Source organism: Oncorhynchus clarkii, chromosome 4 (assembly GCF_045791955.1).
Source record: "Oncorhynchus clarkii lewisi isolate Uvic-CL-2024 chromosome 4, UVic_Ocla_1.0, whole genome shotgun sequence".
NCBI classification, from domain to species: Eukaryota; Metazoa; Chordata; class Actinopteri; order Salmoniformes; family Salmonidae; genus Oncorhynchus; species Oncorhynchus clarkii.
In genome coordinates, this window is record NC_092150.1 from 69,097,782 (window position 1) to 69,121,110 (window position 23,329).

At 43.8% G+C, this 23,329-nt stretch overlaps 1 protein-coding gene across 1 annotated transcript; it reads left to right on the plus strand.

Annotated features, from left to right (window-relative positions):
- The first annotated feature begins 1,840 nt into the window (after positions 1-1,840).
- On the plus strand, positions 1,841-22,855 carry LOC139407182 (inverted formin-2-like). The gene is made up of 21 exons (XM_071150721.1): positions 1,841-1,991; positions 13,344-13,761; positions 13,865-13,980; positions 14,241-14,400; positions 16,624-16,657; positions 16,835-16,976; positions 17,059-17,191; positions 17,293-18,102; positions 18,243-18,382; positions 18,522-18,583; positions 18,691-18,793; positions 18,958-19,043; positions 19,129-19,229; positions 19,338-19,408; positions 19,537-19,715; positions 19,842-19,965; positions 20,117-20,281; positions 20,503-20,605; positions 21,578-21,730; positions 22,166-22,672; positions 22,800-22,855. Exons 2-21 carry the CDS (start codon positions 13,365-13,367, stop codon positions 22,853-22,855), a joined length of 3,642 nt encoding a protein of 1,213 aa, XP_071006822.1. The 5' UTR covers positions 1,841-1,991; positions 13,344-13,364.
- Positions 22,856-23,329: the final 474 nt, after the last annotated feature.

Consider the following 23,329-nt stretch of genomic DNA (forward strand, 5'->3'; position numbering starts at 1 on the left):
ACATCTGGCTAGATGTCTTTTGGGTGGTGGACCATTCATGATCCACATGGGACACTGTTGAGCGACGGACACTGTCTCATCGACGGGCTGTGGTGGAACAGGTTGAGAGCTTCAAGTTCCTTGGTGTCCACATCACCAACAAACTATCATGGTCCAAACACACCAAGACAGTTGTGAAGAGGGCATGACAACGCCTATTCCCCCTCCAGGAGAATGAAAGATTTGGCATGGGTCCTCAGATTCGGAAAAAGTTATACAGCTGCACCATCGAGAGCATCCTGACCGCCTGGTACGACAACTGCTGTAAGTTACATTTTGCTTCTTGAAAATCCTATATCTTGAAAACTTGACTGCTGACATGCAAAATATTTTGGGACTGTATCAACAGTGGACTAATAAAAAAATAAATCCACAAAGTTTTTTTTTCTTTTAACGCAAGACATCAATGACAAACGATGTAAGGAATAATAGCGCCATTTTGTGGCAGCAGGGCTACTACCTAGAGTAGCCAATATTAGGGTAAAAGCCAGTAAGCACACGGATACAACGCATACAAGCAACAGTACAACCATCATGACTACTTTTAATTTTAAAAAATGTACAGTTATTTGTAACAGTGAAATATGACTCAGACTCATCCCCTGGCTTTAAAACAGAAGTCCAAACTCCCGTGGTAAGGCAGTTGCATGGTTAGTAACCTCATCCAAAGAGGAACAAGTGAAGTGAGAGATTTTGCACACACCAAAATATGTCCAAAATAAGCCCAATTAATTTCTATGGGCTTAATATGCAGACCTAGGCGTGTCACCTGCCTTCCTGCCTTTGGGACAAAAACTCCCATTGTTAGTGCAGAGACATGAGCATCTCGTCATTATACACAGATCTCTGCTTCATCCCCAGGCTATTGCGCACAGAGCATATAAGCCTTGGATATTATCAACCACTCAATGTGGTAAGAGGTGAGAGGTGTTGTTGATTCTTTCTGCCCAGAGGCCAAATGCAAGCACTCCAGCAATCACTGACTGGAAATGAGGATGCTGCTCTCAGATGCAGGCTAGGCCATGTATATGGTCATATGCAGCAGTGTGTAGGAGGGAGATTCTGAGATGTGAGAAGTATGCAGGGCATGGGACAAAGGAATGTCTAGTATCGGTGGAAAAATCTGTGTGTCAATTGGGTGCCCATGTTGTTGGGGATCAGAAGTCCCCGGTGCGAGAGAGACAGGTTGAGGTTGCCAGGGTCCGAGTAGAACAGAAGGTGTCATATGCTGAGGCAGTGATGAGAATAGAGGATGATGGGTCAAGGGTGAATAGTTGGTCTAAGCCAATACAGAGTGAAACACATTTTTACTTCAGTGAGGTTGGCTTCTTAGCATTCATTGCCATAGTTATCACCTGTACCTCAGAAATGGAATGTAAATCACAGAATTATAGATGTTGTGATGGAAGCTGCAGAGAAGTATGTGGATGCCTGATGAAGACCTAAGGGTCGAAACGCTGTAAATAAATATAACCTGGGAGCATGAGCAGCAGTGTGCAGCGTTTTCCTTTCTGTTTTCCAAGTATGTGGGTGTACAATGTTTTACTGCAGAAGAGTTATAAGGTACCTTTCCATCGACACAGCTCCATCCATTACCATGTGCCTGTCCTCCCCAATTAAGGCGCCACCCACCTGTGTTGTAGGGTTTTTGAATCACAAAAGGTAACATGATCGACCACACACTCCCGCACAGTAGGTGGCGGAATGCACAAACAAAATGTGCAAGCACCATGATATCAAAGAAGAAGAAGTACCACTTAAAGTTGTCCTGGTTGATGCATGCAATGTCTGAGCAGGGGAACGCAACCCTAGTATGTTTGGAGAACAGCGCCGCAAGGTTTGGCCAGTGTATTTCTACCAAAGCGCGCACACAGGAATTGTATGAAATTGGTAACTACAAAACGTTACCTTCGATTCGCTGTGGAAATCGAGCAGTTGAAGGGATAAGTACGGTAAGAGTAACACACGTTTTGTAAACAGGGCGAAATTGGTCTGTAATTTGTTAAACTCATGCACTTGGACGGGGAAAAGGACTACTTCACTCGCAAACAACTTTTTGGCCAGCATGTATGCTGTATCGTGATACACATTGTGTTGTCTTGCTCATGCCAAGCCTGGGCGAAGTTATCTTGGCTAAGTCAAGTACCACTGTCAACATTTCAGTAATACAATGCGCAACGTTCTGCCAAGCTTGTGGATGTCATGACAATGGGTACAAAGTATTTGCAATTAGTAATACAGATAAAAGGGCCAATCCACCAATGGAGTACATTTTGGGTAATGTAACTTATAAAAAAACGAATTACACCTAATTTGTGTTCTATAACGAGTACATGTTCAACTTCATAAACATGTTGTCTCACATCAACGTGGTTAAAAAAAAACGTGACTAGTAAGTGCCAAGTAACAGGGTTTTCATCTTAAATTAGACAAATTCTGTTACATGGGGAATGTAAGTGTGTGTGCAACAGGGAGGGGCAATTGGATGCAGACTTCAGAAATGAAAGGCTAGACATGTTAACAATTTAAGTTATCTATGAGTAATGGTGTTATGCTCAGTTTCCCACCACAAAACACTGGGGGGACAGAAGCTTGTAAGTTACCAGCAACCGTACAACACTACATTACCAAAAGTATGTGGACACCTGCTAATTGAACATCTCCATTCCAAACTCATGGGCATTAATATAAATTTAGTCTCCCCTTTGCTGCTATAACAGCCTCCACTCTTCTGGGAAGGCTTTTCCCTAGATGTTGGGAAATTGCTGCAGGGACTTGCTTCAATTCAGCCACAAGTATTAGTGAGGTTGCGTGATTAGGCCTGGCTCGAAGTCAGCAGTCCAAAGATGTTCGATGTGGTTGAGGTCAGGTCAGTTAAGTTCTTTCACACCGATGTAGACACTGTTTCTATTTGGACCTTATTTTGTGCACGGGGACATTGTCATGCTGAAACAGGAAAGGCCCTTCCACAAAGTTGGAAGCACAGAATCATCTAGAATGTCATTGTATGCTGTAGTGTTAAGATTTCCTTTCACTGGAACTAAGGGGCCTAGCCTGAACAATGAAAACAGTCCCACACCATTATTACTCCTCCATCTAACTTTACAGTTGGCACTATGCTTTGGGGAAGGGAGTGTTCTCCTTGCATCTGCTAAACCCAGATTTGTTCGTTGGCCTGCCAGATGGTGAAGTGTGATTCATCATTCCAGAGAACGCGTTTCCACTGCTCCAGTCCATTGCGGTGAGCTTTACACCACTCCAGCCGACGCTTGGCATTGCACATGGTGATCTTAGGCTTGTGTGCGGCTACTTGGCCATGGAAACTCATTTCATTAAGCTCCCAACGTACAGTTCTTGTGCTGAAGTTGCTTCCAGAGGCAGTTTGGAACTCGGTAGTGAGTGTTGCAACCAGCCAGAAATTTGACGAACTGACTTGTTGGAAAGGTGGCATCCTATGACGCATTGAAAGTCACTGAGCTCTTCAGTAAGGCCATTCTACTGCCAATGTTTGTCTATGGAAATTGCGTGGCTGAAATGGCCAACTCCTAATTTGAAGGGGTGTCCACATACTTTTAGATATATAGTGTAGGTCTAATAGACACCTGGATTCAGGATATGGTGCATATACATTGGAAATATAAATGGGTTATGTCCACGGAAATCTAGTGTAGGGATGGGCTACTTTGATAAGGGTGGGTGCCACAATTTCTGAACTCATTAAGCGGCTGCAGTGGCTCGTGGGTCTGCTTACCCATATCCACAAATGCAGTCAACTGATTTGTGAAATCAATCCATTTGTGCAGTTAAACTGCTTAACTCTCCTTTTGGGTGCCCAAAGCGAGATTTGGTTGGTTGGTTTTTTTTAAAGTACATTTTCTGTAATTCTACACTTTTGCCATGGGGCATAGACAATGTTGCTATTTTTTTTATAACATTTCCTACAGTTTTACACGTTTTGCCATGACTGTTGACGTGTTACTATGAGGGTGACTAACAAAATCAATGGGGGGGGGGCCCTGGAGGTCACGGCCCCTGGGCACGTGTTTAGATAGCTGGCTAGACTGTAAATTAGTCTCAAAATTGTTAGTGACTGACAACTAAACTGCTGGTGCACAACCAAATTTAGAAACTGCACTTTGTGTATTCTACTATTGTAGCTCTCAAAAGTAAGTTGAGTCCTCGACTGAGTACCTAAGGGTACTCGGCAGTGAGTGTTGCAACACGGCAGACCCTGCTCTAGGAGGACTAATGCCCTTGGCCATGTATTGGTGATAGTCAGTATTACCATGGCATTACCCACCTCATTCACAACTTATGACAGGCTGGTGTTTTCTACAGCACACGGGAACACATTGCATTAGATGAGAAGAGGTATGTGTGCGCCCGTGTGTTTTATGCTGTACTGTATGCAGTTGCTCACACCCATGCATTCTGTGAACAAAAATAAACACAGTTGACCCTCGGCTTTGCGTTCTTTCTGCCACACAAATGCAGCTGATTTTTATTGTAAAAAATTGTGTAGAACCAAAGACAAAGGGAGGAAAGAATGGCCCCTTATGTTAGAATGAATTTGGTTGGTTTAAGATGGTTATGTTCCTCATTAACATAGCGATTTGTATTTTAGTGAGTTCCCAATACTAAATTGATGTAAGCACATTTTCTGAGAGGATGAAATTTGTTGTGTTGGCAATAGTGATGCTGACTAACTGCTGACTGGGTCCCAGAGGGTGGTGGCCTGGATATATAGGGAAGATAATCTCCACTAGCAGTTCATCTGCTGACAGAGGTGAATGCAGCTAACTAGGAAGGTCAACAACTGTTTACGGATGTTACTGCACCAGATATGAGACGGCTATAAACCATTCTTTTGCATGAGATAAAGGTTTATTATTGTTCAAACTTCCATGGCTACTGAAATGGTATCACTATAAAATATAAAACATCATTGTAAACTGTGTACATTTCTCAATTGCTCTGTAAGCTTTCACAAGGTCCAGAAAGGTAGATTAGCAGGCCACTCGTGTTGTATTTTTGTCAGGATGTATTGGAGTTAACAGATAGCCTACCATAGGAAAATGGGAGGGCTTCTTCTGATGGTGATTGTGGATCATCATCAGTCTCCCAAGTTAAACTATAATGTGGCCACCAATATGCTGACATCCCTAGTTATTCAGAAACGCTCAACGTGCGCTCTGCCTCTCCCCTCCTAATGGCTATTTCTTGCGTACCTAAGAATGCTTCAGTAGAACACGTTTTTGGTTGGAGGGAGGAATTCGCTCAGTGATTCCAACGATGGCTATCCTCCACAATTTTTGTAGTATGAATGCTGCTGTTTACTTGAATTAGAATAACTTTTTCTAGTTATTGTCTTTGGTGTGGACGGCCCTGTAAGAAGTCACATCACGTAGCCCAGAGCCTTGTTCCTTATTTCACATGACCCAAGGAAGATTCTCTCTGCCAGGGTCATGCTGGTCTAGCATTTCTCAAAAGTGCTGGCTAATGATAATCTTGACAAGAATTTGCATTGTACAGTATATGCAGCACATTAACATTTGCATCTTCAGGAATGTCATGCTACACATTCTAAGGGACGTAATTTGCCTCTTATCAGATATGTGAATGAAGAAGCAGAGAAGAGTTTCTGCGTACTTTGCATGTAGGCTTATAACAATACTGAATGGCATGTGAATGTCTTAGACAAACACTTTTGTGATGCAATTTACTAAATTGATTTGATTCAGTTTACCACAACCCTGTTGATAACTGCAAGGTGTTGCCATCGAGGCCTCAATAACCCAATAATGATGTCAAGGTTATTTCAGAAATCTGTCCCTATAGTCAGACAACTCCTCATATATTATCTCAGGTCAGGTTTGGGAGGAATGTGACAGAGAATAACACAACAAAAGTTAATCATTTACAAAGCATGTTAGTCTCGGCCTCTGTCTGTCGCAATAAACTGGTGTTCCTTTGATTTGAAGACATTGGGGGCTTAGTCCAAAGCCAGTGTGTGGGGGGGACATCCTTCTCCGTCAAAGAATTTCAACAGCAAAATGCATGCATTTTGTGCACTTTGAGATTTTATTTTGTTCAGGTAATTTGCACCTTTCCATCTGCCATAGCAGACACTGCCAGTAGTCCATTACAGTAGCTACTGTGGATCTCTATTCTGGAACACTGTCATTTTCTACATGTTTTATCCCAGGTTCCCAGAACATTCCCTTATTAAAACTCAGAAAATTAAAACTTGTAAAATTCTCGTGTGTGTGTGTGCATCCCTTTAAGATATCGTGGCTCTAGAAAAAATGGGAATCTCCTCAAACCCAAAGGAAATAGTACACATCAATCCATATATAGACTGCTCCAAAAAATAAAGGGAACACTAAAATAACACATCCTAGATCTGAATGAATGAAATTCTTATTAAATACGTTTTTCTTTTTACATAGTTGAATGTGCTGACAACAAAATCACACAAATTATCAATGGAAATCAAATGTATCAACCCATGGAGGTCTGGATTTGGAGTCTCACTCAAAATTAAAGTGGAAAACCACACTACAAGCTGATCCAACTTTGCTGTAATGTCCTTAAAACAAGTCAAAATGAGGCTCAGTAGTGTGTTTCCTCCACGTGCCTGTATGACCTCCCTACAACGCCTGGGCCAACTCCTGGACAGTCTGTGGTGCAACGTGGCGTTGGTGGATGGAGCGAGACATGATGTCCCAGATGTGCTCATTTGGATTCAGGTCTGGGGAACGGGCGGGCCAGTCCATAGCATCAATGCCTTCCTCTTGCAGGAACTGCTGACACATTCCAGCCACATGAGGTCTAGCATTGCCTTGCATTAGGAGGAACCCAGGGCCAACCGCACCAGCATATGGTCTCACAAGGGGTCTGAGGATCTCATCTCGGTACCTAATGGCAGTCAGGCTACATCTGGCGAGCACATGGAGGGCTGTGCGGCCCCCCAAAGAAATGCCACACCACACCATGACTGACCCACCGCCAAACCGGTCATGCTGGAGCATGTTGCAGGCAGCAGAACGTTCTCCAAGGCGTCTCCAGACTGTCACATGTGCTCAGTGTGAACCTGCTTTCATCTGTGAAGAGCACAGGGCGCCAGTGGTGATTTTGCCAATCTTGGTGTTCTCTGGCAAATGCCAAATGTCCTGCACGGTGTTGGGCTGTAAGCACAACCCCCACCTGTGGATGTCGGGCCCTCATACCACCCTCATGGAGTCTGTTTCTGACCATTTGAGCAGACACATGCATATTTGTGGCCTGCTGGAGGTCATTTTGCAGGGCTCTGGCAGTGCTCCTCCTTGCACAAAGGCAGAGGTAGCGGTCCTGCTGCTGGGTTGTTGCCCTCCTATGGCCTCCTCCACGTCTCCTGATGTACTGGCCTGTCTCCTGGTAGCGCCTCCATGCTCTGGACACTACGCTGACAGACACAGCAAACCTTCTTGCCACATCTCGCATTGATGTGCCATCCTGGATGAGCTGCACTACCTGAGCCACTTGTGTGGGTTGTAGACTCCGTCTCATGCTACCACTAGAGTGAAAGCACCACCAGCGTTCAAAAGTGACCATAACATCAGCCAGGAAGCATAGGAACTGAGAAGTGGTCTGTGGTCCCCACCTGCAGAACCACTCCTTTATTGGGGGTGTCTTGCTAAATGCTTCCACCTGTTGTCTATTCCATTTGCACAACAACATGTGAAATGTATTGTCAATCAGTGTTGCTTCCTAAGTAGACAGTTTGATTTCACAGAAGTGTGATTGACTTGGACTTGGATTGTGTTGTTTAAGTGTTCCCTTTATTTTTTTGAGCTGTGTGTGTATTTTAAATATACAATCAACTAATAGTTCTACACTTTGTTGCGTGTGGGTATTTGCAACACCTAGGTTAACAACATTTCCAGTCCTTTTCAATTTCGTTAGGATATGCCTCGATCTCACTCATTCCCTCCAAGATTACAGCCCACTCATTTTCCCAGAAAACAACACAACCACTTGGTCAGCATTCATTATACTACACCGATTCAGAAACCCAAACTACGAACAAAACCTAATGATAATTCCATTGTACTCCCTCCAATCATTAGTTTTAAACTTCCTCAATAGTTAATGTACTTAATTGAACATGCGCTACCCTTGGATACAATACTGTACTTCCAATCTATGGAAATCCCCCAATTAGGGTACAGTATTGTATCCAAGGGTAGCGCATGTTCAATTAAGTACATATAAACACAACTTTTACGATGAAATAAACTGAACTATTCAGACCTGAATCCCTTACAGCCAAATATAGCCCGGCGAGCACAACTAACTCACCTATTCTTCCCAGTAGGCGAAAACATAACCCCTACTCAAACAACGTTCTGCCTTACCTCTATTGTAAGAGTAAAACCAAACTGTACAACTTTCCCTTCTCTTTTGGCTTCACCCTTATGAAATGTCCAAGACTTAAAAGTAACATGCAAATCGCCAAATTTATAACATACATCAGTCAACCCTTTAGAATAAAAAAAACTTTTCGGTGTGCACAACTCTATCTGCATTAGATTTAGGTAACTGTTCTGTGATTCAGTTATTTAAATGTGACTCCTATTCTCAATACAATATTCCAGCAGACCATTTAGGCAACAGACAACGTATTACATCGAAATCGCCTCGCTATTATTTTTAATGAATTAGTCTTTCAATTGAACCTAAACAATTTATTAACGTTCAGTTTATATCTTAAACACTAACAACCGTATATTTCCAGGCAAAACATACCAATAGTTGAATTTCAATCCGAAATCCAGATTTTAGTCTATTGGTGCATAGGCTGGGAAACGAACCCGAGTCTCCCGCATTGTAGGCAAGAATTCTACCACCATTCTACCAACGCTATTGTAATGGTGGAGACTCCTCGCAAATAACACTATTTATAATTGTCTATAGTCCTTCAGGCACATATTACCGAGACAATTCCCAGAAAATAGCCCTAATTTAAAGGTCCAAGCATTTCTCTTGCGATAATTCTCATTACTCTCTTTCTCTCTCTGTTCCCTTATCTTCTCTTTTCTGTTCTTTTCCTTGACTTTTGTCACTCTTTATCTCCTACTCATAATTTAGGAATAATTACTATTGACTTTTGTTAAGTTAATTAGGTCTCACACGCAAGTCAGTTAAGAACACATTATTATTTTCAATGACTGCCTAGGAACGGTGGGTTAACTGGCTTGTTCAGGGGCAGAACGACAGATTTTTACCTTGTCAGCTCAGGGATTCAATCTTGCAACCTTACGGTTAACTAGTCCAACGCTCTAACCACCTGCCTCAGGAGGAGCCTGCCTGTTACGCAACTGCAGTAAGAAGCCAAGGTAAGTTGCTAGCTAGCATTAAACATATAAAAAAAAATCAATCATCACTAGTTAACTACACATGGTTGATGATCTTACTAGTTTATCTAGCTGTCCTGCGTTGCATATAATCAGTGGGCATATGTGAAAAAGGACTGTCGTTCAAGCCTATCAACTCCCGAGATTAGGCTGGTGTAACCGATGTGAAATGGCTAGCAAGTTAGCGGGGTGCGCGCTAATAGCGTTTCAATTGGTGACGTCACTCGCTCTGAGGCTTGAAGTAGTTGTTCACCTTGCTCTGCAAGGGCCGTGTCTTTTGTGGAGCGATGGTTAACGATGCTTCAAGGGTGGCTGTTGTCTGTGTTCCTGGTTTGAGCCCAGGTAGGGGCGAGGAGAGGGACGGAAGCTATACTGTTACACTGGCAATACTAAAGTGCCTATAAGAACATCCAATAGTCTAATAGTATATGAAATACAAATGGTATAGAGCGAAATAGTCCTATAACTACAACCTAAAACTTCTTACCTTGGAATTTTGAAGACTCGTGTTAAAAGGAACCACCAGCTTTCATATGTTCTGGTGTTCTGAGCAAGGAATTTAAACGTTAGTTTTTTTTAACATGGCACATATTGCACTTTTACTTTCTTCTCCAACACTGTTTTTGCATTATTTAACAACCGTTCCACAGGTGCATCTTCATTAATTGTTTATGGTTCCTTGAACAAACATGGGAAACGGTTTTTAAACCCTTTACAGTGAAGATGTGAAGTTATTTGGATTATCTTTGAAAGACCGGGTCCTGAAAAAGGGATTTCTCTTTTTGCTGAGTTTATATTAATATGGGCTATTTTCAGCCCTTTCCTGGGTAGCTTATCAGAGACAATCTGGAAAATAGCAAACAAATCTAGATAATTTACATTCAGCAGTCCTGTAATCAATTAGTGTGTGTGCTGCGGGTGTGAAGCTACGAAATGTCATTTAGTCAGTTCTACCACCTCAACATTGCCAATTTTTAAACGGGGTTCATGTAAAGTTCCGCTTCAGTCCACATGGGGGCACTCTGTCACTGTCAAGATACTTGCTTCAGTCAAAATCTTCTGTCTCGGCTAGCTAGCCAGCAAAGCTAGCTACAGAAACACAACCCATCAAATACACTTGCTGGTAATGAACACTTTTTCTAATACCATGACTTATGTCAATGTCCTTAGCTTGCCCGTTCACTAAATATACTGTTAAATAACTGACACCCAATAGCTTAAAGAGTGACTGCCTTTAAAAAAAAATGTAATCCCTTAAATGGTCTGTCATTGCTATGAGTCAGTTATTCTAGTGTAAACTTGACCGTGTAAATAGGATAATTCTGGTCTTAAAGACTGTCTTGTTTGGAACAGCCATGCGTCAACATTTTTTAATGTTGGGTTTTGATTTGACGATGTCCATTTGCCCACAAACATGGGGTGAACAGCTGCAGTGATTGCTCTCTATCCAATAGCATAGACATGGTCCGCAGCTTTGACTGTTTACATAAGACAACACCTCACTTTTTTTATATAACTTGAGAAATACTGCCCCAAGCACCTTTAGTTGTAGCAACTGAAACATCCTCTGCAAAAATGTCAATTAATTACTCAAGAATTCTGTAATTTTGTATCTTAGATTCATTCTGGGGATTTTGAGGAAGTGAAATATAGGCTTCCACATCTCCAGTGTCTCATGGGGATAAATATCATGAATCACACCTCCAAGACTGAATTCTTGTGTTTTTCCTGTTGCTCAGTAAAAACAAAGCACTTGCTTATTGGCCTGTTCAGTGGCTCTCTAAGGATGCTGAGCGCTAATGCTAGCTTATTAATATTAGCCAACCCTTATGCTGATGGAGACTAGTGTTCGCTACCACTGACTTTGCAGTAACTGCTGCTGCTCCTGCTGCACTTTAATTTTCTGGTTCTACCCTCTTCCACCACATTCGCAGCTGCCTGCTTGTGCTCAACCTGCTTTCTTTTTTTGCTTCCCTTTCGGAAGAAATTCTAATAATCCATATTTGCTCTGTGCTATACTGCAGACTGACTGTGACAGGGATTTTGCTGAATTATGACATTGACATCTAAGCGGTGCTGTGGGAGAGGTGTCAAGGGACCATGAGCGTTCCACTGCCTTGTGAAATCTTGACCGATCACATCAGCTCCCTCATCACTCCAGGAGCTTCTTGCAGGTTTCCACTTGATAACACAGCCACAAAGTCTAAATTGGGGGGGGGGGGGGGGGGGGGGGATTGCTTTTTGATCTTTAATTCAAGGTTAGCAGTGTGGTTTGGTTTAAAATCTGATTTAAAAAAAAAAAAAATTGTAAGAAGATGCATTGTAGAAATGGGCAGGGTTTAGCCATAATTAAGACTTTGGCTGTAACTAGTGACAACCCTACCACTGCCTAGAGCAGTTTATTTTTGTCATAAAAATTTCAAACTTTTTTAATATACTGCATAATGCAAGTGATGTGTGCTAATGGAAACTCCTATCCTATGGCTGGTGGCCCATTCTTAATACACAACTGTTGAGCATGGAAAAACCCAGCGGTGTTGCAGTTCTCGACAAAAAAACGGTGCACCTGGTGACTACCATACCCTGTTCACAGGCACGTAAATCTTTCCTTGCCAATTCACACTTTTGAATGGCACACATACACAATCCGTGTCTCAATTGTCTCAAGGTTTAAATGCTATTTTAACTTGTCTCAACCCCCTTCATCTACCCTGATGGAAGTGGATTTACCAAATGACATCAATATGGGATCAAAGCTTTCACCTGGTCAGTCCATGTCATGGAAAGAGCAGGTCTTAATGTGTTGTATTTACACTACCGTTCAAACGTTTGGGGTCACTTAATGTCTGTTTAAAAAAAAAAAAGAAAAGCACTTTTTTTGTCAATATTTTTTATTTATTTTTTTAAATAACATCAAACTGATCAGAAATACAGTGTAGACATTGTTAATGTTGTAAATGACTATTGTAGCTGGAAACGGCAGATTTTTTATGGAATATCTACATAGGCGTACAGAGGCCCATTATCAGCAACCATCACTCCTGTGTTCCAATGGCACGTTGTGTTAGCTAATCCAAGTTTATCATTTTAAAAGGCTAATAGATCATTAGAAAATTGCAAAAGGGGTTATGTTAGCACAGCTGAGAACTCTTCTCATTAAAGAAGCGATAACTAGCCTTAGACTAGTTGAGTATCTGGCGCATCAGCATTTATGGGTTCGATTACAGGCTCAAAATGGCCAGAAACGAACACCTTTTCTGAAACTCATCAGTCTATTCTTGTTCTGAGAAATGAAGGCTATTCCATGTGAGAAATTACCAAGAAACTGAAGATCTCGTACAACGCTGTGTACTTCTCCCTTCACAGAACAGCGAAAAATGTCTCTAACCAGAATAGAAAGAGTGGGAGGCCCCGGTGCCCAACTGAGCAAGAGGACAATTACATTGGTGTCTAGTTTGAGAAATGCACGCCTCACAAGTCCTCAACTGGCAGCTTCATTAAACAGTACCAGCAAAACACCAGTCTCAACGTCAACAGTGAAGAGGTGACTCCGGGATGCTGGCCTTCTAGGCAGAGTTGCAAAGAAAAAGCCATATCTCAGACTGGCCATCAAAAATAAAATATTAAGATGGGCAAAAGAACACACAGAGGAACTCTGCCTAGAAGGCCAGCATCCTGGAGTCGCCTCTTCACTGTTGACATTGAGCCTGGTGTTTTATCAGGCAGTTGTCCTTTGAAAATGGATACCTTGCTTTTACTACCTCCAACTTTCCTGTCTTCCAATCATATTTTGTAGTTACTCTGAATCCAATCAATACATAATTTAGACTTATTTTTAAATGTTCTTTCTGTTGTTGTCGGTCTGTTTTCACGTGTCACAACCCAAACACTGCACCCTTTTTTCTTTAGCTCCCTTTTTTTTTGGTTGCTATGGCAGCCAAGGCATCGAAAGGGAAGTGGGGGGCCCTGAAGGAACACCTGACTAGCAGCCCCCCCGACCGAGATGCTCACCTTGAGGCCAACTTGGAGAACTCAGTTCCAGAGCTATGCATACGACTGCTACAGGTACCCACAGTGGTCAACTACTCAGGGGTGCGGAGGCGTCTAGAGGGGAGTGACCAGGAATGGATGGTGCAGTTCCTGGAGCTCAACGGACTGGATCTGCTGATGGAGGCCCTGGAGAGGCTGTCTGGCCGGGGTTGTGCCCGCATCGCTGACGCCCTCCTCCAGCTCACTTGTGTGGCCTGTGTGAAGGCAGTGATGAACTCCTCAGCTGGGCTGCACTTTATACTGGACAATGAGGGCTACGTCAGGACCCTGTCACAAGGTGAGAAAGAAGGCTAGTAAGCAGGGTGGCAAAGGAGCTTGGGAGGAGGTGAACAGGCCTGTTTGTCTGTCCGTTGGGACATAATCTCTGTTTTGATTGGCAGCCCTGGACACGTCCAACACCATGGTAAAGATGCAGGTGTTTGAGCTGCTGGCGGCCCTCGCCTTGTTTAACCCACAGGGACACCACCTGGCCATGGATGCCCTGGAGCACTATAAAGTAAGGCCATCTTTTTTCATACAGCATAACATCATAAATGTACATAGAAAAATGATTATTATACTCATTGTTCACTTTCAAAGAAATTGCCAGATTGAAGCAGCGTTGATAACCCATGTGTTCATGCAAAGTATTAAAAGGAGGCTTATGGAAATATGTTTTCCCTCATCTAAGGGACGGGAAACATATTTTTAGAAAATACTTCTATTTGTGATTTAGGGATGATAACCATAAGTAATCTTTATAACTGTCTCTGACAGAGTGTGAATATGCAGCAGTACCGCTTCAGCGTCATCATGAATGAGCTGCATGCGACTGACAATGTTCCGTACATGGTCGTCCTCATGAGTGTGGTCAATGTGATCATCTTCGGGGTAGAAGACCTGAGGAAGAGGGACAAACTACGCAAAGAGTTCATCGGTATCACTCTTAAGCTTTTTCAAAACTCGTGTAATAGAGAAACACCGGTATTGGTGTGAATAGGAGATGAAGCCCCTCATTGTCTCTTGAGAAAGGTTTCAATTGCCATGTGTACAGTACCAGTCAAAGGTTTGGACTCAACTACTCATTCCAGGTTTTTTCTTAATTTTTACTGTTTTCTGCATTGTAGAATAGTGAAGACATCAAAACGATGAAATAACACTTATGGAATCATGTAGTAATCAAAAAAAAGTGTTAAACAAATATATTTTGAGATTCTTCAAAGTAGCAACCCTTTGCCTTGACGACAGCTTTGCACACTTGGCATTCTCTCAACCAGCTTCATGAGGTAGTCACCTGGAATGCATTTCAATTAACAGGTGTGCCTTGTTAAACATATTTGTGGAATGTATTTTCTTCTTGCACTTGAGCCAATCAGTTCTGACAAGGTAGGGTTGGTATACAGAAGATGGCCCTATTTGGTAAAAGACCAAGTCCATATTATGGCAAGAACAGCTCAAATAAGCAAAGAGAAACGACTGTCCATTACTTTAACACATGAAGGTCAGTCAATTCAGAATAATTTCTCAAGTACTTTGAAAGTTTCTTGAAGTGCAGTCACAAAAACCATCCAGCACTATGATGAAACTGGCTCTCGTGAGGACCGCCACAGGAAATGTAGACAGAGTTACCTCTGCTGCAGAGGATACATTCATTAGAGTTAGCAGCCTCAAATTGCAGCCCAAATAAATGCTTAGAGTTCAAGTAACAGACACAACTCAACATTAACTGTTCAGAGGAGACCCTGTGAATCATGGTTGAATTGCTGCAAAGAAACCACTACTAAAGGACACCAATAATAACAAAAGACATGCTTGGATCAAGAAACTTCAGCAATGGACCTTACACTAGTGGAAATCTGTCCTTTTGGTCTGAGTCCAAATTCAAGATTTTTGGTTCCAACCACTATGTCTTTGTGACTCCGAGTAGGTGAACGGATTATCTCCGCATGTGTATTCCCCCCCCCCCGTAAAGCATGGAGGTGTTATGGTCTGGGGGTGCTTTGCTGGTGACACTGTCTGTGATTTATTTAGAATTCAAGGCACACTTAACCAGCATGGCTACCACAATATTCTGCAGTGATACGCCATCCCATCTGGTTTGGGCTTATTTGTTTTTCATCAGGACAATGACTCGGCACACCTCCAAGCTGTGTAAGGGCTATTTAACCAAGAATGTGCGTGATGGAGTGCTCCATCAGATGACCTGGCCTCCACAATCACCCATCCTCAACCCAATTGAGATGGTTTGGGATGAGTTGGACCGCAGAGGGAAGGAAAAGCAGCCGACAAGTGCTCAGCATATGTGGGAACTCCTTCAAGACGGTTGGAAAAGCATTCCAGGTGAAGCTGGTTGAGAGAATGTCAATCGTGTGCAAAGCTGTCAAGGCAAAGGGTGGCTATTTTGAAGAATCTCTAAAATATATTTTGATTTAACAATACTTTAAAAAAAAAAATACTACATGATTCCATGAGTTTTGATGTATTCACTATTCTACAATGTAGAAAATATAATTGGAAACCTTTTGAATGAGTAGCTGTCATACCTTTGACTGGTACTGTATGTCTAATTGACGTGGAAACAGTCGAGGCTTAAGGAGTGTCTGAACTCTTACAAGCTAGAATCCATAGTTGCTACATACATTGTTGGACTTAATAATGAGAGAGACCCATTTAATTCTTGAAGAACATAGCTTAGAAATGCCTCATGAGCTTAGTTTAACTGTCGTACCCCATCAGAACCCAAAATATAAGTTTGGTTTTTTACACCAATGTTTGTCAAACACTGTATAGCCTCAACATGGATAAAGTCATAATTTTTGTTATCATGGATGGTCAGTTTCTGCATCCATAGCTCTATGAATTTCTGTGGATACAGTTCTCCATGCCCTTCCTCAGCTTTTTACCAAAAGAGGCTGCTCTATTTTTGTTTGAATTAAGAACTCTAGCTTTAAAGATCAACCTTGCACAAATTGATTACTAGTATCAATAAGTACCACACCAGTGCTTGCTTGGTGTTGTGTGACATATGTTGCAAAAATAAATCCGAATGATGAAGATATTGCAATCGTTATAAGCAATGACTTGAATACAGGAAGTGGAGATGGACATATCAAACTGGTTACAAATGTTGAACCTAGCTGTGCCATTATTTGTCTCCCAGGGCTTCAATTACTACAATTACTTCCAAAACTTAGGTAAGTTAAGTCTATTTTTTATTTTTTTACCCCCCCATTATTTTCGATCATTTAAAGTATTTCACAGGTTCTGAACTTTTTGTAAATTAGCAAATGCTTTGTTCTGCGCTGTACACATTTTCTGTCACACTGCGACTTGTTTTATCCTGTGGAAATACATATTTGGGTGTGTTACAGAGAGACCGAGGATGTGGACCTGAACATCCAGTGTGAGGCCTTTGAGGACACCATGGCAGAGGATGAGGAGGAGATGGAGAGGGTGTACGGGGGCATCGACATGAGCAGTCACCAGGAAGTCTTCACCACACTCTTCACCAAAGTAAGCACCAATAGTCTATTTGTAAATGGAAATCCACCACAGATAATACAAATAATATAACGTTCTCTCCCCCTCACTCCAGTTGAGTAGCTCCCCTGCATCGGTGCAGCTGCTGTCGATCCTGCAGGCTCTGTTGTTGGTAGGTCCGGAGCAGAGCGAGGTGTGGCTGGCCCTGGAGGCCCTGGCTGACCGCGCTACTTTGCTGGCACAGGACCGTGAGTCTCGCATCAATCACCTTCTCATGGTCCATAAACATTGTGTGGCCGTGTACGCTGACATGTTATGGCCGGTTTGTCTGTGCGTGTGTGTTCTTTAGCTGATGTTGACTCCACCAAGCGCCTGATGGAACGTCTGGTGTCCTCCAAGGGTCAGCAAGGGTCACCTAAGGTCAAGACCACAGACCGGGGCGTTCAGATTGACCGATCAATCTGTCCATCGGGTCTATCAGATGTCCTCATTAAAGAATCTACCACCCCTGTTGCCACTTCACCTCCTCCTCATCTACCACCACCCCTACCAAGCATGAGAACTTTTGTCCCACCACTTCCTGGCTTCTCTGGGATGCCTCCCCCTGGCCTCCCTCCTCCGCCACCACCTCTACCACAGATGAGACATGGAGGTCCACCGCCTCCCCCACCCCTGCCAGGCATGATGGGTCCACCGCCTCCCCCACCAGGCAGGATGGGTCCACCGCCTCCCCCACCCCTGCCAGGCATGATAGGTCCACCGCCTCCCCCACCCCTGCCAGGCATGATGGGTCCACCGCCTCCCCCACCCCTGCCAGGCATGATGGGTCCACCGCCTCCCCCACCCCTGCCAGGCATGATGGGTCCACCGCCTCCCCCACCCCTGCCAGGCATGATGGGTCCACCGCCTCCCCCACCCCTGCCAGGCATGATGGGTCCACCGCCTCCCCCACCCCTGCCAGGCATGATGGGTCCACCGCCTCCCCCACCCCTGCCAGGCATGATGGGTCCACCGCCTCCCCTTGGTGGCGATGAAATTATAGTGGCCCAGAGTGTGCAGATGCGATCCTGCTATGCCTCTTCACCCAAGGTGGGCCGCTGCCCCACACTGCGTATGAAGAAGCTCAACTGGCAGAAGCTGCCATCCAGAGTGGTGACTGGTAAGGGACCTGTCAGAATGTCACCTTTGAATTAAACTGACACATACAGCTGACCTTGATAAGTGCCCATTGGATTAATTCAAACTCTATGTAATTTATGAGTCAATTAAAACACTGTCCATTATTTTCTCTTGCTAAAGATAGTCACTCCATGTGGACCTCGGTACAGGTAGATTCTCTGGAGCCTGACTACTCCAGTATTGAGGAGCTCTTCTGTCTGCCAGTGACTGACTCAAAAGCCAAAGGCAGCACCCCTGCAGTCAAACAGGAGCCCAAAGAGGTAGATGTGGTCTTACCCTATCTCATTGTAGTCTTTGAAAGGGTCTTCTAATCGTACTCTCTCCACTGCGATCGTTGTCATTTTCCTTACCTCATCCCCTGTTTTAATTTCAAGCTTCATGCTTTTTCTCCATCTACAGATTTCTTTCATTGATGCCAAGAAAAATCTTAACCTGAACATATTCTTGAAACAATTCAGATGGTGAGTATTTTCAGAGAAGGTAATATGAAGAAGAGAACCTTAGTAGAGGAAGCATCTTAAGACTATTTACAGTAGGAGAGTTAAAAATACATGTTGTCCCCTACCAGCTCACATAAGGACTTTGTGGCCATGATTCAAAAAGGTGACCGGTCCAAGTTTGATGTGGAGGTGCTGAAACAGCTGCAAAAGCTACAGCCAGAAAAGCATGAGGTGCGTGCCAGCCACAGGAACCCCTGCCAAGTCGATGGTTAAGCCGAAGTGGCTATACTGTATTTTTAGATCTATATACATTTTCAGTTTTGATAGATGTAGTGTTGGAAACCAAATGTTTGTCAGATTATGGTCATAGAAAAATGATATTATTTCCACCACAGATTGAGAACCTGAAGTCCTACCAGGGAGAGCGGGAGAAGTTAGCTGGTGTGGATCAGTTTTATCTCCAGCTCCTAGCTGTTCCATGGTAAAGTTCTTGACAGCGTTCAATAAGCTAGGACTGATTCACCCTAGATGTTGACCTTGGTCCTGTGTATGTATTTTACCCCCAGCTACGCTCTGAGGATCGAGTGCATGTTGCTGTGTGAGGAAATCAGCTCAGTGTTACAGATGATGCAGCCTAAAGTTAAGCTGCTGGACGAGGCCTGTGAGAGTAAGTCGAGGCATCAGGCTAGCGGCTGTACCACCTTCATCTCCCCGACCGCTAATTAAACGTCCTTTTTATTTTATTCTCTTTAATGTGTTATTTGTATCCTGCAAGGTCTGAGAGTGAGCACTCGACTGCCAAGCTTCTGCATGCTCATTCTGGACGTTGGAAACTTCCTCAACTATGTAAGAATACCTAATGTGATACCATACAATACATATAACCAAACACACACACAATAGGTTCTCACAACAACGTTTTTAGTGAGGGAACAACGACTCCTGACGCTGGTCTGTCTAACTTTGTTCTACAGGGAAGCCACACAGGGAACGCTGAGGGCTTCAAGATCAGCACACTGTTGAAACTCACTGAAACCAAGGCCAATAAAAGTCGCATCACGCTGCTCCACCACATCCTAGAGGAGGCTGAGCAGAACCATGATGACCTGTTGAACCTTCCAGATGATCTCGAGATCTGTGAGAAGGCTGCTCGGTAATGGGGGGGAGGAAGCTGTATACAACTTTTGCAATTTTTCAGTGGTGCCAACATTGTAGAGTAATCAAAGCTTGACACGGGAGGCTATGCTAATCTTACCAAGTTTGTAATTTCTTTCCACAGTGTGAATTTGGAGTCTCTCCAGTCAGAGGCGAGCTTGCTCATCAAGCGGTTGAAAGATTCAGAGAAGAAGGTGGCTTCCTCCTCTGTGGCGGCCATCAAAGAGCAGTATCTCACTGCCATACAGGTGGGTTGCTATACCTCTCCTCATCACCAGAGAGCAGGTGACTGTGGTTTCACGCAAGCGGCCCTGTAATGGTGTCAGAGATTAGCATGCCATCAGGTTGGTTGCCAGATCATAACTAAATACAGCTCCCTGAAATGGCTGTCTACTCTAGGGAAGCCAGGAGGCCTGCAGGGAACTGGAGGTGAGGTTTGCCTCCATCGACAGGAAGAAGGAGGATCTGGCACAGTATCTGTGTGAGGACTCATCCCGTCTCTCCCTGGAGGACTTGTTCAGCACTTTACATTCCTTCAGGGGACTCTTCATCAAAGCTCTCAAGGTGAGAGAAACAAATTACTTATGGACACTTTGTGTCTATTGACTTTCCTATATAAAACTTGAAGCATTTATTCCAAAAACTGGGCCATAACTTTGGACTGGATAGGTCCCCAAGTTTTGTTTAGAGACTAAATATCACATTGCTATGGTTTCACATTTGCATTGTGGACACCTGTGCTGCTCTGTTTTCTCTTGCTTTTTACGTTTTTATTTTTATCGTAGGACAATCAGACCCGCCGAGAGCAAGCGATTAAGGCTGAGAAGAGGAAGAAACAGCTGGAAGAGGAGGATTCCAAGAGACCAAGGGGGGAGAACAGGAAGATAAGTAAGTATAACCGGCAGCCAACACTCCAAATAAGTGTTACCTCATGGCCATCCCTGGTAGAGCCCTGCACAGGCATTATTTTAAAGCCTACCCATGCCCACGATGTTCAGGCCCCACCCTACCCAGGTCCAATTGCTTCTGCCAAATTTAAGGCCCTGCCCGAATCAGAAATAACTTCCTCCGTTAATATCCATTAGCTGCTAGTCTCTGTCCCTTGCTCCCTGTGCTGCTCGCACTGCAAGCACACTGCATGCACACTGTGCATGTCTCTGCTAGTGTGAGTATCCCTAGCAATGCCTCTGTTCAATGACAGAGAACAGTTGATTGTAAACTAGCTACTTTATCACTCTAAACTCAGTCAACTCAAGGAACATTATTTTCAGTAAAATAATCTTTCATGTGGACTCGTACAATGTTCTGGTCTTATATTTTACAACATTGAAGAACTTCTGACGCATGATATGTACTGTGCAGCAGAGCATGAGCAAATGGCTCTGCTTATGTGTTAATGATCAATTTAGTGATGCATGAGCCCTACCCGTACGTACCCTAGTTATAAAATAAAAAAAACAGGCCCCATCCGGCCCTAACCCTATAATGTCGGGTAGCAGAGCTCTACTTCCTGGTAACTAGTCACGTGTCCCATTACCAACTTCAGACTGCTTCTGAAAGGGTTTCTGCCTGACTGTCTTGATACTCTTCAGAAGATCCCTTTCCTGGTCCTCTCCTTTATCTGCACTGATCTAGAAGAACTGGGGAAGTGAAAGCATTGCTCACACAAGACTCTTTGCTTTTAAATATCCAGCCTTTCATCGCTCAGTGCAGATGAAGGAAAGGAGACTAGTAAATGATAGAGCTTTCGAGGACGGTCAACACCTGATAGTTGACCAGTGCAAATTCAAACACACTACCAGAACATTGCATGTATTAAGAGTGGACTGTTTTGAGATTCACCCCCTCTCTCACCCCCAGTTCGTAAAGCCCCCCCGGTCCAGGAGGGCTGCATCATTGACCACCTGCTGTCTGACATCAGGAAAGGCTATGCGCTGAGGAAAACCAAGCACCAGGCCGACAGAACCAGCCTGCCTTCTGAGGACAAGAAAGGGGACAGCATTCAGCCTGGTGGTGAGCATGAAGATGGCACCGGTCATTGATTCTGCTGCTGCCCATGGCTGTTTTTGAAATGCAGTATATTATTAAGGCCCTGTTCAGTAACTTGGGCTGGGACGATACCAGTATCGCGATACTAATGTTGGAAACAAACATGTTATCCATTCACATATTTATTTTCCAACCTTTAGCACCCAATATTTTACATACAGGAGGATTTTAAAGGACCAAAGAGTTTGTTCAGCTTCCAGTTTTCATTTTTGCCATGGAAGAAAATATTGTGATACTGGGATCACAGCCCTACCAGTAACACTCCCTTACCTCTAACCACTAGGCACTTGGAGATCTAAAAGGGTTGAATGTAGAGGAGGTTTGTAAAGGAGGTAACTGTTGTTAAGCGTGCTTTATGTCAGTCTTTAATGAATCTTTTTCCTTTCCCTTCTCCCTTAGAACAGTGCACCAAGCTTAAGGGAACATCTGCTATAGATGCCAAAGAGGAAGTTGAAAAGGGGACTTCACCCATTGACCTAGGACAACAAAGCGGAGATCCGGTCGTAGTGGAGTCCGGCCTCCCCACAGACCCCTCACTTCAGTCGAGTTCTCCCAAAACACCAGGCCCCTCAAACCTTCATACCACCACCAAGGATCACATCCAGAGTGAAGACCTCAAGCCTGGGATGGATTCCTCTACTGACCGCCAGCTCAAGGAGTCCCCAGAGGGGGAGGGATTTAAGGCCGCTGAATCCAAGGTTGAGAATGTGAACAGGAATGCATTCTCAGCTGCTGGGGATGGTCCAAAGAGCAGAGATGCAGAGACCGATGGGAATAGAGAGAGTGGAGCTGATGGAAATGGGTTAGAGAAGACTCCATCATCAGAGTCCCCCTCAACCACAGCTGATGTCGACGCAGAATCCAAACATGCACAGAAACGGGGGAGTACTAAGAGACATGGCAAAGGTAATGTATTCAAAACTAACCCCATCTCGATAGAAAATTAACCATGCTTGGGAGCATATCTTGATTTCATATTTCTTTAGGCCTGTTAGAAAAACATTGTTTCTTGTCTTTAATTCTCTAAAAACAGCCAAGCGCAAAGGAAAAGACCACACTAAACTTAAAAAGGTGTGTGTGTTACAATGAGGGAGGTTCTCCTCCTTTCAGGCTATCAGAAACACCATCCACTAAGCTTGCATGGATCTCACTGGATCCTTGGTGATTTAAGGGTCCTGTTTCACTGGCTATTCTGCATCTTGGCCATCCTGCACATCCCTCCCTTTTCCTTAGTGACCTTTCTGAAGCTATTTGCAGTTACTGTTCCTGCTTGAGCTCTCTTCCATGTCTGTGGTATGGTTAGCCTGGCTGGCTTCCTGTTGGTGCTTTATGGTTGACTTCCAGGGGCTTTTTGGTGGTTGTATATTGTCTGTCAGCTAATACCGGGTGGTTGGAGATTCATAGGCTTGCCATCATTGGATCCCCCTAGTACATGAGGTGCCCTTATGATGGGAGATGTGATACCCCTCGCGCCTGACGAAACGCATACCGACTCACTGAACATTGCGGGACCTCAGCCAAACTATGGACCTTAGCAGAACTCTGCCTGTTCTCCCTACCAAC